This window comes from Taeniopygia guttata, chromosome 2 (assembly GCF_048771995.1).
Source record: "Taeniopygia guttata chromosome 2, bTaeGut7.mat, whole genome shotgun sequence".
In the NCBI taxonomy this organism is placed as follows: Eukaryota; Metazoa; Chordata; class Aves; order Passeriformes; family Estrildidae; genus Taeniopygia; species Taeniopygia guttata.
This window is the reverse complement of record NC_133026.1, coordinates 101,966,997-101,989,060: the sequence shown is the minus strand read 5'-3', so window position 1 is coordinate 101,989,060 and position 22,064 is coordinate 101,966,997. Positions and strand designations below refer to the sequence as shown.

The following is a 22,064-nucleotide window of genomic DNA, read 5'->3' as shown; positions in this document are numbered from 1 at the left end:
AAGCAGGATACCTTTGATGGTTGAATGTACTGTGTCAATAAAGCCAGTCAGTTCTTGACTTTTATTCCTGGTTTTCTGAGTCATTGTATCAAGTTGCTGAGCTTTTTTCAAAAATCTAGTTGTCTAGAATAAAATCAGAGATGATATTTGACGGTTCTCCTAAAACACTGATTAATTCCTGACCCTTGTCTATGGTTTTTATGCTTATTTTCTTAATATTGAGAATTTTTTAGTTTAAAGAAACAATGCTTTTTGGTAAAGTAAATCTAACTGCTTTACAAATCTATGATGCTTCCATCCTTGCAGATGCCTTAATGGTGTTTAAAGTTCCAGACTCTCAGATCAGACTTATCAATTATTTCCATAATCAGTAAGCTCATAATTAGCAAAGCTATTTCTTTAATGAAGTAAATATTATATATTTTTTTGAGGCACAACTAATGTTTGTTAAGAAAATCACTGTTCTGGATACATCAGTATTAATGCAATACAATAACAACACTCAGTGGAAGCACCTGGTTAGATTCTCTATACATGGCCAGAAAATTATAAGAACATTTGGTCAGCAAATGAAATCTAATGACTGAAGTACTGTGGTCAATTTTTCCTACCTACAATTATTCTCCTGTTAAGACTGGATAAAGAATACAGATGTTGTCTATTTTTCCTGTAGGACTTTAACAGAATTTTTTCTCCTGAGAACATTTTAAACACAATACTACAGGTATCAAGGACTTTTTGGTGAACATTCAGCTATGACGTGACTTTTAATTAGCTCCACATAGGAAAAGCAATGAGAAGAAAGTAACTCACTCTCTCCAGTTTTAGGACAGTAAAGGAACACAGTACTAAAAAAGTTAACTTTAACAGAAACCATGTAAATCTCCTGTACAATATCATAAACCACTTTCATTCGCAGATTTCCACAAAGCAATTAACCCCCCTTTTCAGGAAGACTACAGCATGGACTGAATTCTTTCACTGAACTCTGTAGATTTTAAGTAATCTCTGAACAAATCTCTAGCCATTCTGCTATTATGCTATGAAAACTCAAATGATTTCTCCAGATAGGCTAAGAATAAAGAAGCCAGCACCTACCTCTTCATGCAAGTAATCAATTCCTCCTGATAAATTCAGAAGATTTTCTTTTGCTGTATCTAACAAGTAAGTTGGGTCTTCTCTAGGAACTACAGACCTCTGTAAGAAATGAGAAGTGACAGCTCATTGTAATTTGAAGACTTTGCTGTGGATCCAGAAAAGTTGGGAAGAAAATAACTATGCACACTATTTAGATTATTTATATGTTTGAAAGGACTGATTTTCAAAGCACACAAGAAGATGTAAATTAATTACATACGTACAGTTCATGCAACACAGTTTACCATTTCTTTAAATAAGCAAGAATCCAGCCACGTTGTGTTTTTAATTGAGTAAAAAGGAAGGAAACAGCAGTTCTGCATTCCTGATTCTCAATTTCACCACAGTCTGAACTGCCCAAATAAACTACTTTGAGGAGTTCCAAGGCCCTTCAAATTAAGTATTTCATCCAGTACCATAGCTGCTATCATTTCAGTGGCTGGTCCTGTGAAATGTGATTCACAGGGTCATCTGTGAGGATGACCCTGGAGATCAGCAGTCCTGTGGATCCCTTTGTCAATGAGAAAGAATAATAGGCTGTCTTTGCCTCCAAGGTCACCTCAAACCCACTCCATACAGCAATAAATAGGTCATTGTAACCAAGTCTATCATATTTGATACAGTCAAGACCTGCAAGAGAATACCACTTCTCTAAAGATGCAAAGAAACTTAGGGCATCTCTTACAGAGAGAGCAAATCTAGGAAAGATTATTTTTAGATTTCAGATGTTTCAGAACCAATCATCATAAATACCATAATAAATTATATATATATATATATATATATATATATGTGTGTGTGTGTATTAACACACACAAAAGTAAAATCCAAATTTTTAAAAAGTACACAAGAGTATCCAACAGCCTTGTTTCAAATATTAATTTTAAAGTCTTTTCCTCAGCATGAAAAATAAGTGAAAGAGAAAGCTAAAGCTCTTGAGCCTTAAAGCCCAGCAGATTTCTTTAAAAGCTGAGTTCAAAAAAGCAGGACAGGACAGCAACCCAGTTTAGGTATAATCAGGAGGAACAAAGCAGGGGGCTTTAACTAGAAAAACAGAACTACTGAAGTCTTCCAATGGACTGGAGGTGCAGAAGCAATGAGGAGTGGATAATCTGATTTGATAACATTGTCATTACCAAATGACCCACTGAAAGGTACAGAAAAAGAGGAAGTACTCAGTTCCTGAGCTACCAGCATGAGGCAGAGGCAGCAAGTGAAGGGACAGCCCTTCAGGGAAGATGTGTAATTCACAGAAATAACCTTGGGGAATTTCTGGCCTCCAGCCACAGTTTCTTTGCTACAAGGCAAAAGGCAAGGTAATCTTTAAATGTCCAGAAAAAAGGGGAATACCTGCTTCCAAACAGAGAACAATTATAAGACTATCAACTCACCCCCACTATTAAGTTGTTTAAAAAACACCATGGCCCAACAAAAATTAAATTACGTGAGTCACAAGAAGTTTTGCATCATTTTAAGCACCCCACTTCCAAGAAAGTGGCATCTGGCTTTGATTTAATTTTAATATAGAAAAAATGTATATCCTAAAACTTAAGAAATAAGTAAGTAGAAGCTTACTTAAATAGTTACGGTGAACTTACTATAAACTTACTATAGTTAAGAAAGTTAAACTTACCTAAGAAAAAGGCAGAAACTTAAAATGCCCTTATTTTTAAATAACATTTGACTTTTCTTTGCAATAAAGTGCTCAGTAAGAACTGCATATGAACAATGTTTCCAAGTAAAAGATGATGGTGCAGGAGTAAACAAATACAAATTAATTATAGAAAGCAAATGAAGTATTACAGTAGTTCAATACATTTATGCCTTAGGACATAAAGGAAGGGAAGCATAACCGAAGCTTTCAAACTAAAAGGTTAGCAACTAAAATTAAAGGATAAGAGTACTTCTGCTGAAGCATAAACATGTAATTTAATCGAGTTTGCCATCACTTATTGTAAATACTAACATTTTGAAGAACACTGATTGGAATTCATTCTGCCTTATATCTTAAATCGAAGAAATTATAATTCAAAATTTTAATTTGCTGAATTTGGCAGCATGAAAAGACTCATATTATTTTGTTTTTCTTGTAATTCGGTGAAATACAAAGAAGATGGCTTTGTTTCTGACTCAGAGGTTGTCCGTTTGACTATTGCTGAGAAGACTCTTACCAATAAATGTGCTTATTTCTAGTAGTCGTGAAGCAGGGAAGTTCCTGTTTATCTCTGGTTTTGTGCAGAGGCCACATGAACCTATTTCTCAGTAACAATAAATGACCTTCTACAATCACAAAAGGTGGTATTTCATACTTTGTTGAAGGGCGGGAGGAGCTGAAGGGAAGTTAGCCCCAAGCAGTCTGAAAGTGTCCAACACTGAAACATTCCGCCTGACTTTAGTGCCGTGAGATGCAGGATAGCGTAAAGCACTTGGACTACCACATAGTCAAAAAGAAAGCAAACTTCTGCACACCAAGCACCCTTGCTAATGGAAAAGCAGCTTACCACTCCAGGGAAGGACCCAGGGAACTCTAGGGGGAAACACTACATCTATGCCATGGCAGCTCTTTAGCCAAGGGACCAAAAAGGCAGAAGACCTGTCCTGCTGTTTCTATTTCACCACTGAAAGTTAATCCCCTTGCTAGCCAGACTTAAGAATGGACATAATCTAGGTGAAGCACATACATACAGCACATTCAGAAATCCATTTGGTGATTGAAAAATATATTAATAAATTTATTTAAATGCCAGTGCAACAGATGAAAATAAACTTATACGGGCAGCCAAATAACTTAAGGTATAGTTCCACAGCAAACATAATGGTCTTAATCCAGTATCATTTATGCGTATTCAAGCTATGAACTTCAGAAGGCCTTCTGTCAAATTACCAGCACATGTGGGTGTCTGTAAACCTTGCTTTAAAAGTGTGACTGAATATTTCTGCTGTCTATGTGCTCATTTACCTTCAGATATTGTGTTGCATTCTCCAACCCTGTCAATATCCCATAGGGCACACGGTCAATACCAGTGAGGTTCACTGAAAGAATAGCCTCGTTGAGATCGTCCAAACTGTTTAACAAGACTCCTGTGCAATTGTCATCACAAGCTAAATAAAAAAAAAAAAAAAAGAAGCAGTATTATTATTAAAATGAAGACCAAAAAAACTGCACTTTTGATTTAGACAGTATGTGCCTTCATCTTTAGAGTTAAGAGTGATAAAGTATATAACCTCAATGTACAGATTTGTAGTCTTGCCTTTCTCTTCTTGCCCAAGAGTGAACTTATTCCAAACACATTCTCCTTAGATTAGCACATATTAGAGCCCTATTGGTCCTGCTAACTATTGAGTTGCTTGCTGTATTATAAGCTTATTGAGCCTATTTAGCTATTTTGCAATAAATCCATGTTGAAGCCACTCAGTCAACCAGGTATGGCAGACAGGAAATTTAAGCCTAAAGTCTTGTAATTTCATTTATTTCTCAGGTTTTTTTTTATTTATACAAAATAAAACCAGAGTTCTAAATCCTGATTTATTATAGAAGCAGATTGCTGTACTAGATATGCCTTTCTGCTACTTACATTCTCATAAAGAATTTCAAGAGTAATTACTGGGGAAATATAACTTATTTTTGGTGGAGAACGCCTATAAACCTGGCATAATTCCAAAAGTATTATTACAGCAGCCTCAAATCCAAAGAGTCAGTGATATAGGAATTCAAGATTTTGCAATAAATATTATACAGTCAGCAAAAGTCTTAAAATTATCTTTCCTTAAACTTGCTTGTAACACTAAATAAGCTAGTTGAAGGATTAACCACTTGGCTAATGTTACAATCTCTAATGTAGCTTCCTCTGTGTTCAGAATGGTTGATGTTGGATGAGACCTCCAGAGAATGCCTTTTCCAGACCTCTCTGTTTTACAGAAATAAGGAGCTGTTATGGTTTCTTTCCTTCACGGAAAGAACAGGGCCTGACACCATAAACCCATCCAGGGAATACCCATGCGCACATATATACCCCTGGAGCAGAGCACAGCCCCTTGGGAAAGTAGCCAATTTAAAAAGCACCTACACACACACTGATCTTGCAGCAGAAGATGCCTGGGCTCACACTCCTGGCAGAGCTGTCCCGTCACCCCCGGCTTGCAGAGGCACTGCCCAGTGGCACCGTCGCAATCCCCGTGAACGGAACCGCCCGGATCGCACTGGCACAGACGGCAGCTGCCGCCAGCAAGATGAGGGTTGCCATAGTAGCCAGGGGAGCACCTACAGGGAGGAACAGCACACTGTACATCACAGAATCACAGAATAATGAGGTTTGAAGAGACCTCCAAGATCATCAAGTCCAACCTATGCCCTAAAACCACAACTAGACTATAGCACCAAGTGCCAAGTCCAGTCTCTTTTTAAACATATCCAGAGGTGGTGATTCCACCACCTTCCTAGGAAGACAATTCCAGTATTTTATTATTCTTTCAGTGAAAATTTTTTTCCTAATATTCAACCTAAACCTTCCCTGATGTAGCTTGAGACTGTATCCTCTTGTTCTGCCACTTGCTGCCCGGTGGAAGAGATCGACCCCCCCCTGTCTACAACCTCCCTTCAGGAAGCTGTAGAGAGCAATAAGGTCACATCTAAGCCTCCTCTTCTCAGGCTAAACAACCCAAACTCCCTCAAACGTTCCTTGTAGGGCTTGTGTTCCAAGCCCCTCACCAGCCTCATTGCCCTCCTCTGGTCGCGCTCAGTTATCACGGGATGAACATCATGACATCAGATGTTACATTTACTGATAGCTTGGGGTCTTTATTAATAGTTCAACAGTAACTAGCAAATCACTTCAAGTCCTTGAGCACTCATTTATAGACTTATTTATGAACACTGAATAATCTGAGTACACATATGGCTCATATTAACCAAACTGCTTTGGGGAGTTGGGAATAAATTGGAACATCATGTGTAACTCACCTCTCACAGTACTGTCCTTCATATCCTGGGAAACAAGCATCACAGTGGTAATCCTGAACACCTTTCAGGACACAAGTAGGACTAAAACTAGGGGAAGAATAAACAAATACCTGCTATCATATGAATAAAAGACCATAGAAAAAGACAGTAACACCTTCAGCCACTGGTTAAGTACTGTAAGAAACAGTTTAATCTGTTTAATCTGATTTCATTTCTCTAGAAGTTGTACTTTAAGTAAGTTAAGTTTGCTTTCCCAATGCAGCTCCCTTACTGAAGAACATGCTAGAGCACATTATGACCTTCCTTTAAAAAGGTAAGGCAATGTAAAACTGATGCTGTATGAGATGGCTAATGCAATTATTTAACTGAGACTTGCTAGACTGACTTTCTGACTCAATTATACAAAAGCAAACAACAAGTATGCTTAAGCTTGTGAAAAATCCCAGTCTGTACACCATTTTGTTCTTCAAAATACAAAGTTAACTGTTCCTCTACCAAACAAGCATGTGTATAAATTTCAAACAAAAGAGTATTTGTTCTTCCCCTTGGACTGATCTCATGAAAAGTTCTTGCATTGAGTGGGGATGGCCTGAATCTTTGTAAATACAAAGTATTTTTCTCTGAATGAAGAAAGATTTGTCACAGCAACTTAGTCAACTATCTATAAAACAGTCTATGTGTCTGTTTCAGCCTTAGAGAAAAAAAATGACTCATCTATCACCTAATCTTTTTATTTGAAAATTTAATAGAGTTACTAGTAGAGCTCAAAATGCAAGCTCCATTTACTAAATAAAAATAGGCAGAATTCAAATGTCTAAAAATTAAGGACACATAACAATAACCAACCCCTACTGTCATAGTGTAGGAGGAACAGAAGGAATAGGAGATTGGACAAACACAAGAAATGGGAATGGTAAAATGTACAGTGGATTTAGTAAGTTCTGGTTACCTGACAGGGTTGGCCCTAGGACAGGCACAAGGAGAGCAGTCACTGGCAGATCCAGTTACTTTCCCATAGTAGCCTGGGGCACAAGCACTGCAGTAATCACCAACCGTATTATCTCTGCAGTTCTGAGACACAAAATTCAGATCATTTAAAACAACAGCAAACAACAGGAGTAACTTTATCTACTTCATCAATACATGCATAGTGTTTCCAATAATGATCTCTACATGTCACTACCACCTGATCAGCATTCTCTGAGTGAAAAAACTTTTTATGCAAACAGAATGCCAGAGCATTTTCTCTTATGTGAATGCCCCTTCAGGCAGGCTGACCTGATTTCTTTTTTAAATTTATGTAAAGCCTATGTATTTTTGCTACTATTAACCATTTCAGGTCATGACATCACAGTACAAAACAAAAGATACTAAAAAAACCCCAAAACAAAAAATCCAAACAAAAGAAACAAACAAACAAAAAGGAAATATGAATCAGAATACCTGGCTTTTCTGCTTCAGTATTTCAGCAAATGCTGAGAGACTGTCCACAGTTAGGATTAACAGACACTACATTTTATTTGTCAAGAGTACTGATCAATAACCAGTGCTGTTAATATTAAAACACTAAATTTGCATTATAAACACATTTTAACTGACCAGTCCCTCAAGTAAACAAAAATATTTTTCTGCTTTACCCTCCTTTTTTTCTTTTAAGCTTTTTTTTTTCTTATTCTGTATTTCATATACCTGCTAGTGTGTATTTTAGGCTGGTTGATGAAGTAAACAGTAGCAATGCAACCTCCTATTTTATGGGAGCAGAAGTCAGGTGAAAACCAACTCTCTTGCCTACACCACTCAGTTGGAAATGTCCAAGTAGTAATCCCAAGACAGAGATGACTTCCTAACCCTCAACAAGTACTAAGAGGAAGAATGATGAACATTCACCTCTGTGAAAGACCTATGCATCTTAGCCTTGTAAAAGGCTTAGTTCTTATTCATGAGCTACATACTTTTGTACAAACCTGAAAGCAAAAGAATGGCTTAGAAAAGCCTGAAGGATCAAGGAAACTCACTTAAAAATTAACTTCAAGAATTAATTCAGCAGACATTGACTTTGAACTAACCCAGTCACCACTGGAAAAATAAAGAAACTGGGAAAAAAATAGAACAAAATACTGAGCAATGCCAGCGAATGTACTTAATATGCCTTATTTGGTGTAGCTGAAAATTTGCTGTCCATAGCCCGTCAGACCACAAGAGATAGGAATAAAATGGGATAAAATGAGCAAAGTGAGCAAATCAACTTAGCTGAAGCATACTCCTACAATACTGTAGTCTCTGGGCATTAAAATAAAAAGCCTCATTTAAAGCTGCCCAGAGGATTCTCTTCTTGAGAAAGAATTTACCTTTAAGTCTGTGGTGCAGTATGGCTTACTGCATTCTTTATTTCATTTTTTTTTTGGGTGCCTAAGCAGACCTTGTCCAGAAGCCCAAAATGTCTCACAGAAAAACAGACAAATTCAACTGATATAGAAATAACATTAAAAGTAAAATTAAAACTAAAATAAATAATGATTTTGAGTATGTTAGCACCCCAAAATCTTGCTAATTTTACTGAATGGACCATAAGGGAAGCTATTCAGATTTGCCATTTTTCACAGCTGTAGGGGGAAAAAAATCACATTTTATCCAAGTAGTACAGCCATATGCTTCTCCTAAAAACTCCTTGGACAGGTTACTGCCATTTCACTCTGCTGAAATCAATAGAAGAATGTATAAGATGTACATACCAAGCACTTCCCAGTGTCAGGATCACAAGTTTCACTGTGGTTGTTGCACTGGCACGGCACACAAGGTGCTATCAAAGTGTGAGGCTCTCTTACACTGGGTTCTGTATGCCTTCCCCTGTAGTATCCTGGAGCACAGCTCTAGTTGTAAGGGGATAGTAAAAATTTTATTTAAACATTTAAAAATAAATTAAAAAGTAAAATTTTAAAGAAATTATCGCAGCTATCAATAGCAACAACAATTTTTAAAGCCATAAAAGTTTTTGTGTTTTTTTTTTTTTTTTTTTTTTTAATTTCACACAGTTAGACACACAAGAAGGATTCAAGGGTTCAGTACCTGGCAGGACAATCCAGTGTAACCAGCAGGACACCTACATTGCTCTACAAGATGGGCTACAGGTCTGCCTAGATGCATTTCTTCAAACTTGACTGCAGTTTCCATTGAGATATTTGCAATTCTACAAGATATATGCAGAAGAGAGTGTGAACATCTAAAGAAGCATGAAAACAAGATCCAAAAACATTTTCATGCTTCAAGGTCAGGGCTACAATACATAATTTTCCATAATTTCCCATGCAAACATCTCAAAACCTGAACATTTTTTACTTATTTATGGGATTTAAGAATCCCAACCACACACATCAGCAATTATTAAAAGTAATAAATGTTGATCCCTCTCAGTCTGGAAGACTTCCCAAACCCACCATGCAAGAATATGGAAAACTTCCCAAACCCACAATGCAAGAGTATTTAATTCTTCTCAGAAATATCAGACAACTACATTTGCCTCATGCCACAGTTTTGGATAGAGTTAACAAAAAGATAATTGAGGGTATATGAATCAAAAATAGCACAAAATCTGGAGGGGGAAATCAGCCTTCTTCAGAGCTGTAAAGACGTACAGACATTGGGTTTTCACTGGATGCCTTTGCTTGTCTTGCTTGTTTCCAGGTTGACAGATGGAATGATGATAACCCATCCCTTCCCTCTCATTAGTAACATTTCTGGACAAAATAGTAATAAAATGCTACTGTTCTGAGGTAAGATGATGTTATTACCACTGCCCAGAGTGTTTCAAGCTACAGGAGACACCTAGATTGATACAAACCCAAGAACTCAGGGGACCATGTGCTTCAACTGAAAAAAGAAATAAATCAATATCCATAAAAATTAGATGGGAAAGGAGTATTTTAGAAAATATAAAATATTTAATTATATCATCAGTCCTGCAGAACACTGCACCAGCCTGTGCTCCTTTGTGTGTTTTGATATCAAAGTAAGCAGCAGACTCACTTAGTGCTTCACAAAAAAAAAATACAAGAGGGATTCTGCTGCAATTAAAAGTTATAAATGTTTTCTTGTCAGACGAAGAGCAAATGTCATAAATAGGAAATTGCAAATTTCTCTGAGATAAGTCTTTACTGTATAACTCAGTTAGGGCTATTTGTAAATTAAATTACAGGAAATGGATTACAATAAAGAATTGCAATCAGAGGTTGCTTTACCTGCTTTGCTGTAATGCTTGGCCATAAGCTGCCTTGATAAGAATGTATTCAATATTGCTGAGCACAGACATGAAGTCAGAACGTAAGACAGGCTCATCAGACACAGAGTTAAAATACTTCCAAGAATCCTAGTGAAACATAACACATTTATTATTATTACTTTTAAATTTATTTATTATTAAAACCAGGAAAATTCATGTTTACTTCAAGGTAACGCTATGTTCCTGCCTGTGTTTTGGCTTACCTCCTTCATTTCTACTTCCTCGTCAGTTCTTACTCCATTTTCTGGAGAAGGGATGTCTACATAGATGACTAACTTGCTGGTCTGACCTCCTTTCATTAGAATCTGTGGCTCAAAATTTGAGGTTCCAAAGCCATCCAAAGCATAAAAGGCAACAGTATATCTCAGCTTCCCTCCATAGGCCATGAGCTGTTTGGATTAAAAATTATTACTATTATTTATTCTAAGGTTCGAGCTACTAGTTGAAAATATCTTAAAATCATCTGTAGATCAGAAAACTACCAGTCTATTGAAGAATTTGCAATAAAACAACTCAGTGGCTTTTCCACCAAGGTTAAATACACATAATTCTAAAAAGCAGTCTTAGTTTCTTTACCTAGACCCTCTCAAGGTGTACACTCAATTTTCATTAAATTCCTATGCAATAGAGATTCCATGATCTAATATACCGATACACTGATTCTAGCATCAACATTGAAAATTCTTTTAGGTTTCTAAAATGAAACCAAATATATAATTGTTTCCTTTGAACAGAAACTGTGAAGTAATTATACATGGGTATTACCAATTTACAGAGTCAAGAAAAATCTTGCTAGGAAAGGGTAATGTAAATATATTGTTTGTGCTTGCTATATGTAAATTCTATCACTAAATAGTTACAATATTATGACCTACAAGAATAGAACTAACACAGAAATATGTTATGAAGATAAAGTTACTATTCTAGAATAAAGGAGTGTCTATCGGACAACAAGGTTATCTACAAAGCATTCCAATTATTTAATGTTCTTACCTGGTCTCCCTGAAACTGCTCTGGCAACTTCCAGTAAAATGTTTCTGTATTTAAATATTTTCTAACTATGGCAGCATCCAATAAAACATCTGGAAATTGTGAAAATACTCCTTCCACTGTTCCAGTCAGGTTACTTTGAGCTACTACATGCAGAATAGCCTGATCTGGAGTTAGTGTTATCTGCAACACAAAGAGCAAAAGATTCATTCAACAAAAAAACCTGCTAATATTAGCTGCTTTGAAACAGTCAATAGTCCATTCTTAGAGTAATAAATGCCCAATCCAAAAAACTGGAAAATATGTTTGATATTTACGTTTTTTAAGAAGTGAAGAGTAAAATGCAAGGCTCCAGTATGACCATTTACCATTTGCTTTCTTTTCTGTTCTGAACTCTGCCACTGGCCCCATAAGCCACTCAGGACACTCAGCCTGATCCATTAAATGTGCACCCCAGTGTGGCACCTAACATGAGGATAACAGCAAATTGTCTCTGTGTGATTATATTGCTTTACTTACAGGAATTCTCACATAGTCTTCTAGTTCTGAACATGATGCAGACACTCCAAAACAGAAGCATGGAGAACATCCCAGCGCATTGTTAGCAGACAGACCAAAAGTTCCAGGTTTACACTCACTGCATTGTAGGCCAAAAACATTTTCCTGGACGATATTAAAAAAAAAAAGCAATATTACACTCATAATACTACACTACCTAAATGAAAGATGATTATTTTCTGAAGAAAAACTAGTTGCTACATAAACTACATAGCAGAATATCAATTACTGTAGACAACAGTGCAGTACATTACTTTTTCCATTATTTTCCAATGCTGTTTTGCTTTCTTCCTTAAAAAAAAACCAAAAACATACACACACAAAACTCCCCACAAACAACCACAGAACATTTAAGTTAAGCTCATATATTTGACTGTCTATCAAAAATTTGCAGCTATGTATTTCAAATCAAGACAGAATTTCCTCCTAAACCTGCATCTGGAAAATGAGCTCTAAAAGCCAAATAAACTGCTCAGTATGAGTAAGAATCAAGGAACCTATTCCCTAGTGTCTATTTTTCCACTCAATTCCCAATTGGTAAGCTGAACCTCAAGAAACACCCAAAACTACAGTCAATGCCCACTGGTACCTTTAACCAGAGATTGGACAGACACCTATGAAGGCATAAATTTGTTGTCTTGAAGTAAGTTTTCTATCAGTCAGTTTTTCAAGAAATTATTCCCATCTTGTCAGAGAAATCCATACTATCCGTGTTTTTAATGTTTCCTTTCCTATATACAAGAATATCAGACTTCACTATTAGCAATATATCTGAGTTATTCCTAAGCACTGTCTTTGCTTGCAGCATAGGAAATTAATTCGAAATTGCAACATAAATGTGTTTCAAAAAACACTGAGAGTCTCCATTTAGTATTTATTGTTTCTTCCTATCATTATAATTTGAATTTTCAAAAAAAGCAGGATGTATCAGCTGAACTAATGTGTTGTTCTTAAACCTAAGAAAACCAAATGTGTACGAACAGGAAAGCTTCACTGGTTTTCAGTTTTTCCTGGCTAATAGCAAGATCACAGAAAATCCTTTAGAATCATCTAGGTGTACTCATAAATGATGTAGATTGCCTTTTGAAGTCCTTTCAGCCTTGTATCTTCCTTGACTTTAATGCACTCAATGTCTAGAAAGCACTAATGCTTTCTGCCCCAGAAGGAGCTGAATAACTCGGTACCTTGCAGGTACAGACACCAGTTTCTTCTTCACAACCACAAATTCCTTCAGTGTCGTTACACGTCTCTGCCTTGGTTCCACTCAAATCACAGTCACAGGCTACACAGTCCGGGTAGTCCCTGTAGCCCAAGGCACACCTGGAACAGTCTCGTCCTCCAAATTCAATTTTGCACTGACATTGACCTGTCAACACATTGCACTGGAGATTGGCTGAACCAGCACCGCTACAGTTGCAAGCCTTAGCGGAAGAGAAGAAAGGTTCATAAATAGCAGATCTTTAAAAAAAAATTTACAACAGAAACAATACAGTAAATTTAAAAATGACCCTTAAAACGCAATGTTTGTCAACAAATACTGTACAATAATAAAACTGAAGAAATTCCACACAAAAATGAGGTCGTTTGATTTGTTTTTTTAGCAAAGAACTGCATTTCCAGTAAACAGTGGATGGCAAAAAGTTAGAAGCATTGTTGGTTCCCAAATATGGGTTAGGAACCAAAGGAGTTGAAGGAATCTCTTCCAGAAAACAAAAATATATACAAAATACTTAATTTACAGTACTAGTAATTGAATAAAGAAAGTAAATTAAATAATGCTACATAAATGCTGAATGGAAGAAATCTGTATATCATTTTATAAATATAACAGAAAGGAAAATCTTAAAATTAACATTCTCTTTAACATTTCAAGAAGCATTAATAGCTTTTGCATCTTGCTTAAGCTACTTTTACTATTTGATGAGGAACCAAAAATCTCACTGCATCCCAAAAGTGGGAAGCTCAGCATGCAATGCAGCTCAGTACCAAAGGAAAACTGCTTCCTGGCAGTGCATCCTTCATTATGCAATTAGTAATATGAATCTGTTATTACAAACATGCAAAGTGGGTGTACTTTATTTGTCATTCTTTTTTGAAGCAGTCTGGATTAGCCTTCACTCTTAATTTCTTATCTGTGGTTACTTCACAAGCCCAAGTCTGGTCTGTGGTTATTTCTAACTGAACAGGAAAAAAGTACATTACATCTATCATCATCTACTGTGAGCATTTGCCCTGAGTTATTTTCCTCATCAGCTCTCTTTGAGATGAAAAAGCCTTTACCTTGCCAAGGCCTGTATGTCAAGAGCCACAAGTTCTAGAAGAATTACTGTCTATCCTTTAGCATGCTTCAAAATTTTGCTGGTTACCCACAGCACTCTTTGTATTAAGCATTTTTTACTCTAGCACTGGGTACTGTAATGCCCAGTTTTATACACTTTATGGTCACACAGGTTGACAACTGTGGCTCTCAGGTATCAGTAAAGGCCCACAGCTCTGAACATCAAACTCCAAAATAGTAATAATTTACATGCATTCAATCTCTAGCTACTTGTAATAAAGATAAACAAAGATTCTAAGATACAATGCACTGTTATGCCAGCACACATGAAAAGGATTGTAATCTTAAAAAGACTACAGGTCTGCTATACTACTGCACCCAGAAATGGATACTAAACATCAAGAAAACCTCTAGAAACAGTGCCAGGTAAAGTAACCACTTGTGCTGCAAAACCAGACAGTCTGGGCTTCTCAGCATCTCCCCCATTTCATGCATGCAAACAGAATGCAAAGAGTCTCTCCTGGTTTTGCCAAAAGACATTGCTCCTGATCTTAAACTACCACACCTGACTATTCAGCATTGGGAATATCCCCCTGTTGGGACTATTATTTGGAGATCACTTTACTGTCTGTTGCATCAAGAAGGGATCTAAAATACTTTAGAGTACTTCACATTCATTACCACGAAGCTGCAACAAAAATAAATGATAAATAACCTAGAAAAAGTGAGCAACTGCATATGACTGCATTTAACTGCACCTGATCATGGGAAGGTGCTGTGGAATCGCCCTATGAAATGAACACCTGAAAGGAAATGCAGAGACCAGCACATTGTATTTGCAGTACGTTAGGTAAGAATGACAGTAAGCTGACAGCTAACAACACTGTGGTTTAAAGACCAGTTGCCAACTATGTTACTATAAATCACTAAGATGGTTAACTCCGAAGACTTATTAGGAATACTTTATCACCCTTACTCTAAAAAATTAAAGAGAGAAAAAGGATACAAATTTGGCTGACACTTAACTACTCACTGCATGTAATGACAGCCCTTGTCAAGTTGATTATATTTGTGGTTTCTCCACTGAAGTTACCCATTACATTCATGTGACTGAGGCTTTTTAAAATCTCAACATTTATAAAATAGTTTGGACCAATGCCATATCTGACAGGAATTTACTGCATGAACCTAAAGGCATAAATGGTTGCTATTCCTTAGATTTGCACTGACTTTGCATTTTATTCCTAAATCATAGGTATTAAGCTGAGATAATGGGAGCTATCATTATTCCACCCATTAAACATTAACTACATTATACCATTTAAATTATAAATTTTCAGGAAAAATGCCTTCAGTAACTTTCAAGACACTTCCAATGTTCTTAAATCTGTAACATTATTACTTATTGATTTGCACAGAAAATAAGTTCCCAGTTGCCCCTTGCTGCTATAATTCTGGTTTAGTACCATTATTTAAACACCTAAATGTTAGAATACACATCTCACAATTTCAATGTGAACTATGCACCTATCCAGAATAAGCACTCTGATAGTATTTTCGAAGAAAGCTCTCTTAGAAGGTTCCTCAATAAACATTGTGCCATCTGTTGTTTTGCTGTTTTTTGTTTTAATGTGAGCATGGTACTTAACACTGAGACAGAATAAAGATCTTGGTTCTCAAAAAAAGAGTCCAATTCTGACATTTCCATAAGGCAAACTGCTTTTAAGAGCCATGGCTTTTCACCCAACTTACCATACCTTGCAACCAAGTTTAGGAGAGAGTCCCCAGTAATTTTCTTCACAGAGTTCACACTTTTGTCCCTGAGTGTGAGGGGGACAAATGCACTGGCCAGAATCAGCATTACAGTTGTTCTGAGTATGGGCACAGTCACAGGCTGCAAGAGAAACAGAACCAAATGGTAACATTATCCACATTTTACTACAGAGAATAAACTCCAAGACCACCAATTATCTTTTTTTTCTTATGCAGTATATTTGTCTGTTCCACTAGAAACTTCTTGTCATCCCTAATCACTGAGAAACAAACCATGACCACAGTGACATTTCATCTTTTTAATGGAAGCCCATTATTGCTTATTGACTTAGCCTATTTGGTGTTTCAAAAAGTAGTGCTGCACTTCCACAGGGGGATCAACAAGACCAAATAAAACTTCTGGAGTAGAGTACATTTGTAGGAAAACTTTTCTGTTATAGACAACATAAAACTCATCAGGAGATAAGTTAATGTTCTCAAGCAGGTGAAAGGAATAATCTCAAGAACTGCTTATTGAATAATAGGGAGAGATAATTATTTTTATAATAACTAACTATTGCAGGATGCACTTGGCTATTTAAGAAACAAAATAGTATTTCAGTTAAAAAGCAGAATTTCAAAGAAGTGATCTTCTTAATATTTTTGGTAACATTTAAGTAATTTCCAATAATGAAATGGTTAAAGGTACCCAAGGGATCTTTGATTCTTAGTATAGACAAAGTATATTCATTTCAAAACAATCTTATCACAATCTCCTTGCATATTTCATTTTAATGTACTGTTTGAGACATGAGAAAAGTGGCTTTATCTGGCTGGAGAAAAGGCAGGCATTCCTTTAGCTATACTGTATTGAAAAGGGCATCTTAATAACATGAAAAATTAGGTTTTGATGGCATATTCTCCTTTTAGACGAACAATTTCTTCCTTATCATGACTAAAAATTGCACACAGACAGGTGATGATGGGAAAACAGACTCAATGACTTTTTATCAAAGTATGAAACACATATTTAAGAGTTAAATAAAAAAAAAATAAAGTAAAAATCTTTAGGAGTAGATCTTCACTTTCCCAACTGCAGAAAAAAAAAAGGTTTCATTCTCTTTGAAGGACTGAAGGGTTCTGTAATAAAGAGACAAAGGAGCCATTGAGGATGTAATATTTCTCTCACGCACACTTTATGAGTTATTTCATAGTCACCACCTTTTACAAGGAGCCACACAGTAAGCAAAGAAACATTTTGTTCCCTAGCTTAATCAAAGCATTAGTAGACCTTCCTACAGATTCTTCTGTATTGTCATCAAAACAACTGACCTTTGCCAGAGGTCAACATACAATATAGTGCTGAAAGAAATTCCAGACCAACTCTGGAAGGATCATGGATTAGAGCTTACGTGTGCAGCCACCATCCCGGAACGCGTAAAAGCCATGAGCACAACGATCACACTTCTCTCCAGCCACTCCTGGCACACAGTGACACTGCCCCTGATGATTGCAGTCCTCAGACACCGAGCCAAACTGACTGCAGTTGCAGGGAACACAGCCAAGCCCAGTTAGCAGCCCATAATACCCGTTCTGTTGGAAAAGAAATAAATAGATTTGTGCTGTTCCGTAAATTTTGAAAACACTACAATATACACTCTTGTTTTCTCTTGTTTACTCCCCATGATGTCTGACCTGCATGAATCTTGGCCAGCACTGCATGACTGCTGTGGAAAGACTCCCTGGCATTATGTCTTCACTGTTGCCAGCTATAAACCAATATGCACTTGGGTGAAAAACTCAACCCTGAAATGCTCTCATGGTCCTCTAATCTCCCAAGCAAGACACTATGTTTTGAAGTCTGATGTTATTCTAATTTAAAGACTTGCATGAGGTGAGGCTGGGCTGTGCTGATCAAACACCTGTGACTATGAATGAAAGCCTAGAACAGGGCAGGTCAGTGACCCGGTGTACATGCACATTCATTCAGCTGGGCCGGCACAAAAGGCAGTAACTGTGCACAGATCTCCTGCTCTGGTCTCTGATGTAGTTCTATGCTTAGCATACACTGGAAACTGCTGGTTTATATCAGTGAATATCTGCTTGTTGTTATAGCAGGCCTGCCTTTCAGCTACTGTTTAACCATGATGTATGTATTATCACCAAACACATTTCTTCAGATACTCCCTACTCAGTTCTCATTTCACAGAAGCACAGCTCTGAGATCCCTTCAGGTTTGTTAACAGTGTTTGGTTTGGTTTTTGACCGCACAGCACTAGCCTGAACAGCCCTATGCAGGAGGGTGCTGAGTCAATTACATAGCTTCACATCTGAAATGAGCACATGCACAGCAATTTTCAGCCACAAAAACCTCTGCAGATGAACTTTGGTCTCCACTCCACAGGCCCCTCTCCCCCAAACCTATTTGCTGCTATTCTCTGTGTCTGCTCAAATCAAAATCTACAGATAAGGAGAAAGACAAGAAAACATATAAATTAGCAACAGGCAATATATCTGCTTACCAAGCATTTATCACACTTTTCTCCAATTACATTTGATTTGCAGGAGCAGACACCTGTCTCATGTTGACAAGTACTTGAAAGGGAACCATTCACATGGCAGGCACAGGCTTGTGTTCAGACAAAAAGAAATCAAATTAAAAAAATATTTATGTGTATCTATAGACATCCATTATTATACAGAATTCAAAATCTGGTATAGGATGTGTTTCATCTGTTTATATCCCTCAGATGCTAATATACCACAGAAATGCCTGTGCATTTGGAATAAAACTTAAAAAAAAACCCACAACAAAACACCTCTGAATAGCTGTATTTGAAAAGTTTTTTCCTTCCAGCCCTATATGTGACATTCAGAAGTAGGAAATGTGTCCAGCATGTCACTGGAGGGACAGTGTTAAGCAAATCAATAAGTTCCAGGGATACCAAGTATAAAACCCTAACAAAATACATTCCCCTCCCTCAGCCTGACCCAGCCCCAGAGTTTTCAACCTGCACTTGCCAACTCACAACTTGAAGGTTAAACCCTTTCAGCAAAGATGCACACGTCCCCATCCATCTTGCACGTGAACACTATATTTTTGTGTTCTTTAAATGTTGAGAGTAATAAAAATAACAACTTACCACGACAGTTCTTGTCAATCACTGCATCCCCATAATACCCATCAGCACACTTTTCACAGTGGTGACCTGCTGTGTTCCCCAGACATTTCAGGCACTGTCCTGTGGAGGGATCACAGTGGCCCTCTTCTTGAGGGTTTACATTGCCATTGCATTCACAAGGAGCACACGACTGTCCAGGCATAAGAGGATTCCCATAGTAACCATTAGCACACCTGCATTAGAGTTTAAAAACCTTATCAGCTGGCATGTGGTCATGTCATATACTCCCCTCACTGAAGGGAGTTTTTCCTTTTAAATTTGAAACTAAAGTGTCTCTGTATTACAGTGAAAGACAAAATAATATGGAAAATGTTATTAGGAATGCTCTGTACATGTGCTATGAACAATACAAGGAAGATAAGATGATCACCACTTAGTGATGGCAATGATATAGATGTTTCACCCAAAATTAGTGTACATACCTTTCACATTGAGAACCAGTGTAGCCTGGAAGACATTTGTCACAGACAATCCCACCTTCTTCACTCAGCTGGCAAGTGGGACTGAAACTATTAAGAATAGTTACGGCAGTTGGCATCAATGCACAGAATCACAAGACTTCTGCAAACATTCAGTATCCGCCCTTCCTTGCATATGTTGCTATATGAACACACAATTGCAATTTTTCCTAGTTTAACAATGCTTTTAACATTAGAATGTGTCAAAATAAATGTATAATTTTCAAAAAATCTTGGTTTTTTTCACCTGAAAAGCAAGATTTTAGAACTTCCTAAATATTTGGCTTTCATTCAAGGAAAGCAGTGCAATTACTGTACTGAGTTCCTTTTTTTAGATACTAGATACAATGCTTCTGTCCTTCTACTGTTTTCTTAAAAAACAACGACGATAACCATGGTTTTTGTGCAAAGTTCAAGGACAGGTTGAATTATTACTTTCATCCACTGTGCAAAATCATACCAGTTCACTCATCCCGTTTTAGCCGAGTCTATATATTTGTCTGCCTCAAAAAATAATGTTTCTATGAGATATAAGCAAAGATGAAGAAAAAAAATTCCTTTTCTATCACCTTCAGATGTCATGACATTTTTATTTTTCTCACTTTCTATTTTTGCTGAAGATGCAAAAGACAGTCTTGCATAAGAAGCTTACTTGTTTGCAGCAGAACTCAGAGGACATGCACAGGGCTGGCAGTCCTCAGATGTTCCTTGGGATGGATTTCCATAGAAGCCAGGCAAGCACTGATCACAGAAAGGTCCTGTTGTGTTATGTTGACAAGCCTGTGAGACATGGAAAAAATCTTTTTGTATTTTCTCTTCAAAGTTTTTTGGCCCCTGAGGGATTCCTACAGCAGTCTGCATGCAGTATGACATCCAAGGAAGCCATTCTTCAAGCCATGAAGAACTTCCTAGAACCCTGAAAATAAGTGTTGGATTTTTTTTCTGAGTTATGACAATCCTGATGGTTTTTTCCTACATTTTAGAATATATTTTATGAAGCCAGGTACATTATTTATACACATACTTAAATGTATTTCACATATTGCACACATTTGCAGTAATAAACATATATAGTTTTCACTGGTGTTTAGCCATTTTATTCCAGTAACCTTAAATTTTCAGAAGAGATCTGAGAGCTAAATTTTTTCTTCACAAGGTAATGTGCAATTTCCACTGGTGTTAGTCATGGAAGATGCACATATATCTGAAAACAGATATTCACTGCTTCAATTTGTTCCTTTCGGGAACCTGCAGAAAACAAAATCAAGATTTTTATCAGCCAGTATATGATGGCATTTTTATATTAGTTCTGACTATTCCCCACTTGAAATAATAAACTGAAACAAATTGTTTATTGGAAAACACAATAATGGAGTCTTGAAACATACTCTGAACTAAACAGTGAAAACCAACAAAAATAAACACTTGGTACCCATAGTTTGAAATTATGCACACTAAATAGATGCTAGAAACGCAGAACACTTTGAAGGATGACTTACAAAGCAAACACCGTGAATGTCACACTCAGTTGCATGCCCATTGCACTTGCAGGGTTGACAAATACCTCCAAAGAGTATTCCATCCACACGGTAGTACCCAGGGAGACAGGACTGAAAAGAAATGAAGGGAAAAATAGCAGTAGCATTATGTGTGTTGCAAATACACTTCAAAACTTTTTCAAAGAGTGCACTTCCGACCACCCACCATCCAACCCATTCACACTGTGGTAAATGAATGCTCTTTCAACCCTATTGATGTCACTGTAGCTCTTTTCAAGTGGTTGGTTTTTACTTGCACTGGATAAAGGGGATAAGAATTAACTCCATAAAACTTTGATTCATCCCTTTGTTCCCTGGAGGCATGAAAGTTAACTTTTCTGTGGTTTAATATGTGAAATTCCTTATTATGGGACAATAGAACAGATATTCTACACCTCTGTGGAATCATTAACAATGCTATAGCACAATTTCAATATTTTCATACTTAAATTATTTGTCAAAATAATGTCTGCTATTCTGCAGTAGGACTGTGCCTCTCTAAATCTTCTATTTACAGATACACAAGACACCACCTTGCACAATGCATTTCACCCCTGTGGGCTCTTCCAAAAGCTGGCATTCCTCCCTGCTAAGATTCCTCATTGCCTCCATAAACTTAATGGCACACAATAGGAATAAACTGAACGTGATCCAGCTCCAGAAAAAGTGCTATTAATGAGTAAGGGAAGCTCAAAATATCTTCACATAGTTTTAATAGCTGCTCCCTCTTAAACACTGATATTCTGAAGCACATCATCATATTTTAGTGCCATAAAAAAAAATTCAATAAATAAGTTTAAAATCCCATTTAGAGTATCTGAAAGAAAATACCTTCAGGATTGCATAAAGTATAGTAGGCAGCAATTCACCACAGAAAACATACTTTAATGGTAGTTTAATTAAAGGCAGCCTGCCTTTAAACCTAGATCCTTTGC

General features: G+C 36.9%; 1 protein-coding gene across 2 annotated transcripts in view; it reads right to left on the bottom strand.

Moving 5' to 3' along the window:
- The window catches only part of LAMA1 (laminin subunit alpha 1), a 97,683-nt gene that overhangs the window by 29,055 nt on the left and 46,564 nt on the right, over positions 1–22,064 (bottom strand). For both annotated transcript variants that reach the window (XM_072924520.1, XM_030266006.3), the window contains exons 16-35: positions 21,091–21,201; positions 20,244–20,371; positions 19,556–19,642; positions 19,095–19,306; positions 18,474–18,580; positions 17,364–17,544; positions 15,957–16,093; positions 13,106–13,342; positions 11,883–12,026; positions 11,367–11,546; positions 10,577–10,762; positions 10,333–10,460; positions 9,164–9,284; positions 8,830–8,967; positions 7,047–7,168; positions 6,098–6,184; positions 5,205–5,398; positions 4,097–4,239; positions 1,099–1,197; positions 12–123 (exon numbers count right to left, since the gene is read on the bottom strand). In XM_072924520.1, coding sequence (XP_072780621.1) covers positions 12–123; positions 1,099–1,197; positions 4,097–4,239; positions 5,205–5,398; positions 6,098–6,184; positions 7,047–7,168; positions 8,830–8,967; positions 9,164–9,284; positions 10,333–10,460; positions 10,577–10,762; positions 11,367–11,546; positions 11,883–12,026; positions 13,106–13,342; positions 15,957–16,093; positions 17,364–17,544; positions 18,474–18,580; positions 19,095–19,306; positions 19,556–19,642; positions 20,244–20,371; positions 21,091–21,201 — 2,854 coding nt within the window. The remainder of the gene's footprint in view (positions 1–11; positions 124–1,098; positions 1,198–4,096; positions 4,240–5,204; positions 5,399–6,097; positions 6,185–7,046; positions 7,169–8,829; positions 8,968–9,163; positions 9,285–10,332; positions 10,461–10,576; positions 10,763–11,366; positions 11,547–11,882; positions 12,027–13,105; positions 13,343–15,956; positions 16,094–17,363; positions 17,545–18,473; positions 18,581–19,094; positions 19,307–19,555; positions 19,643–20,243; positions 20,372–21,090; positions 21,202–22,064) is intronic.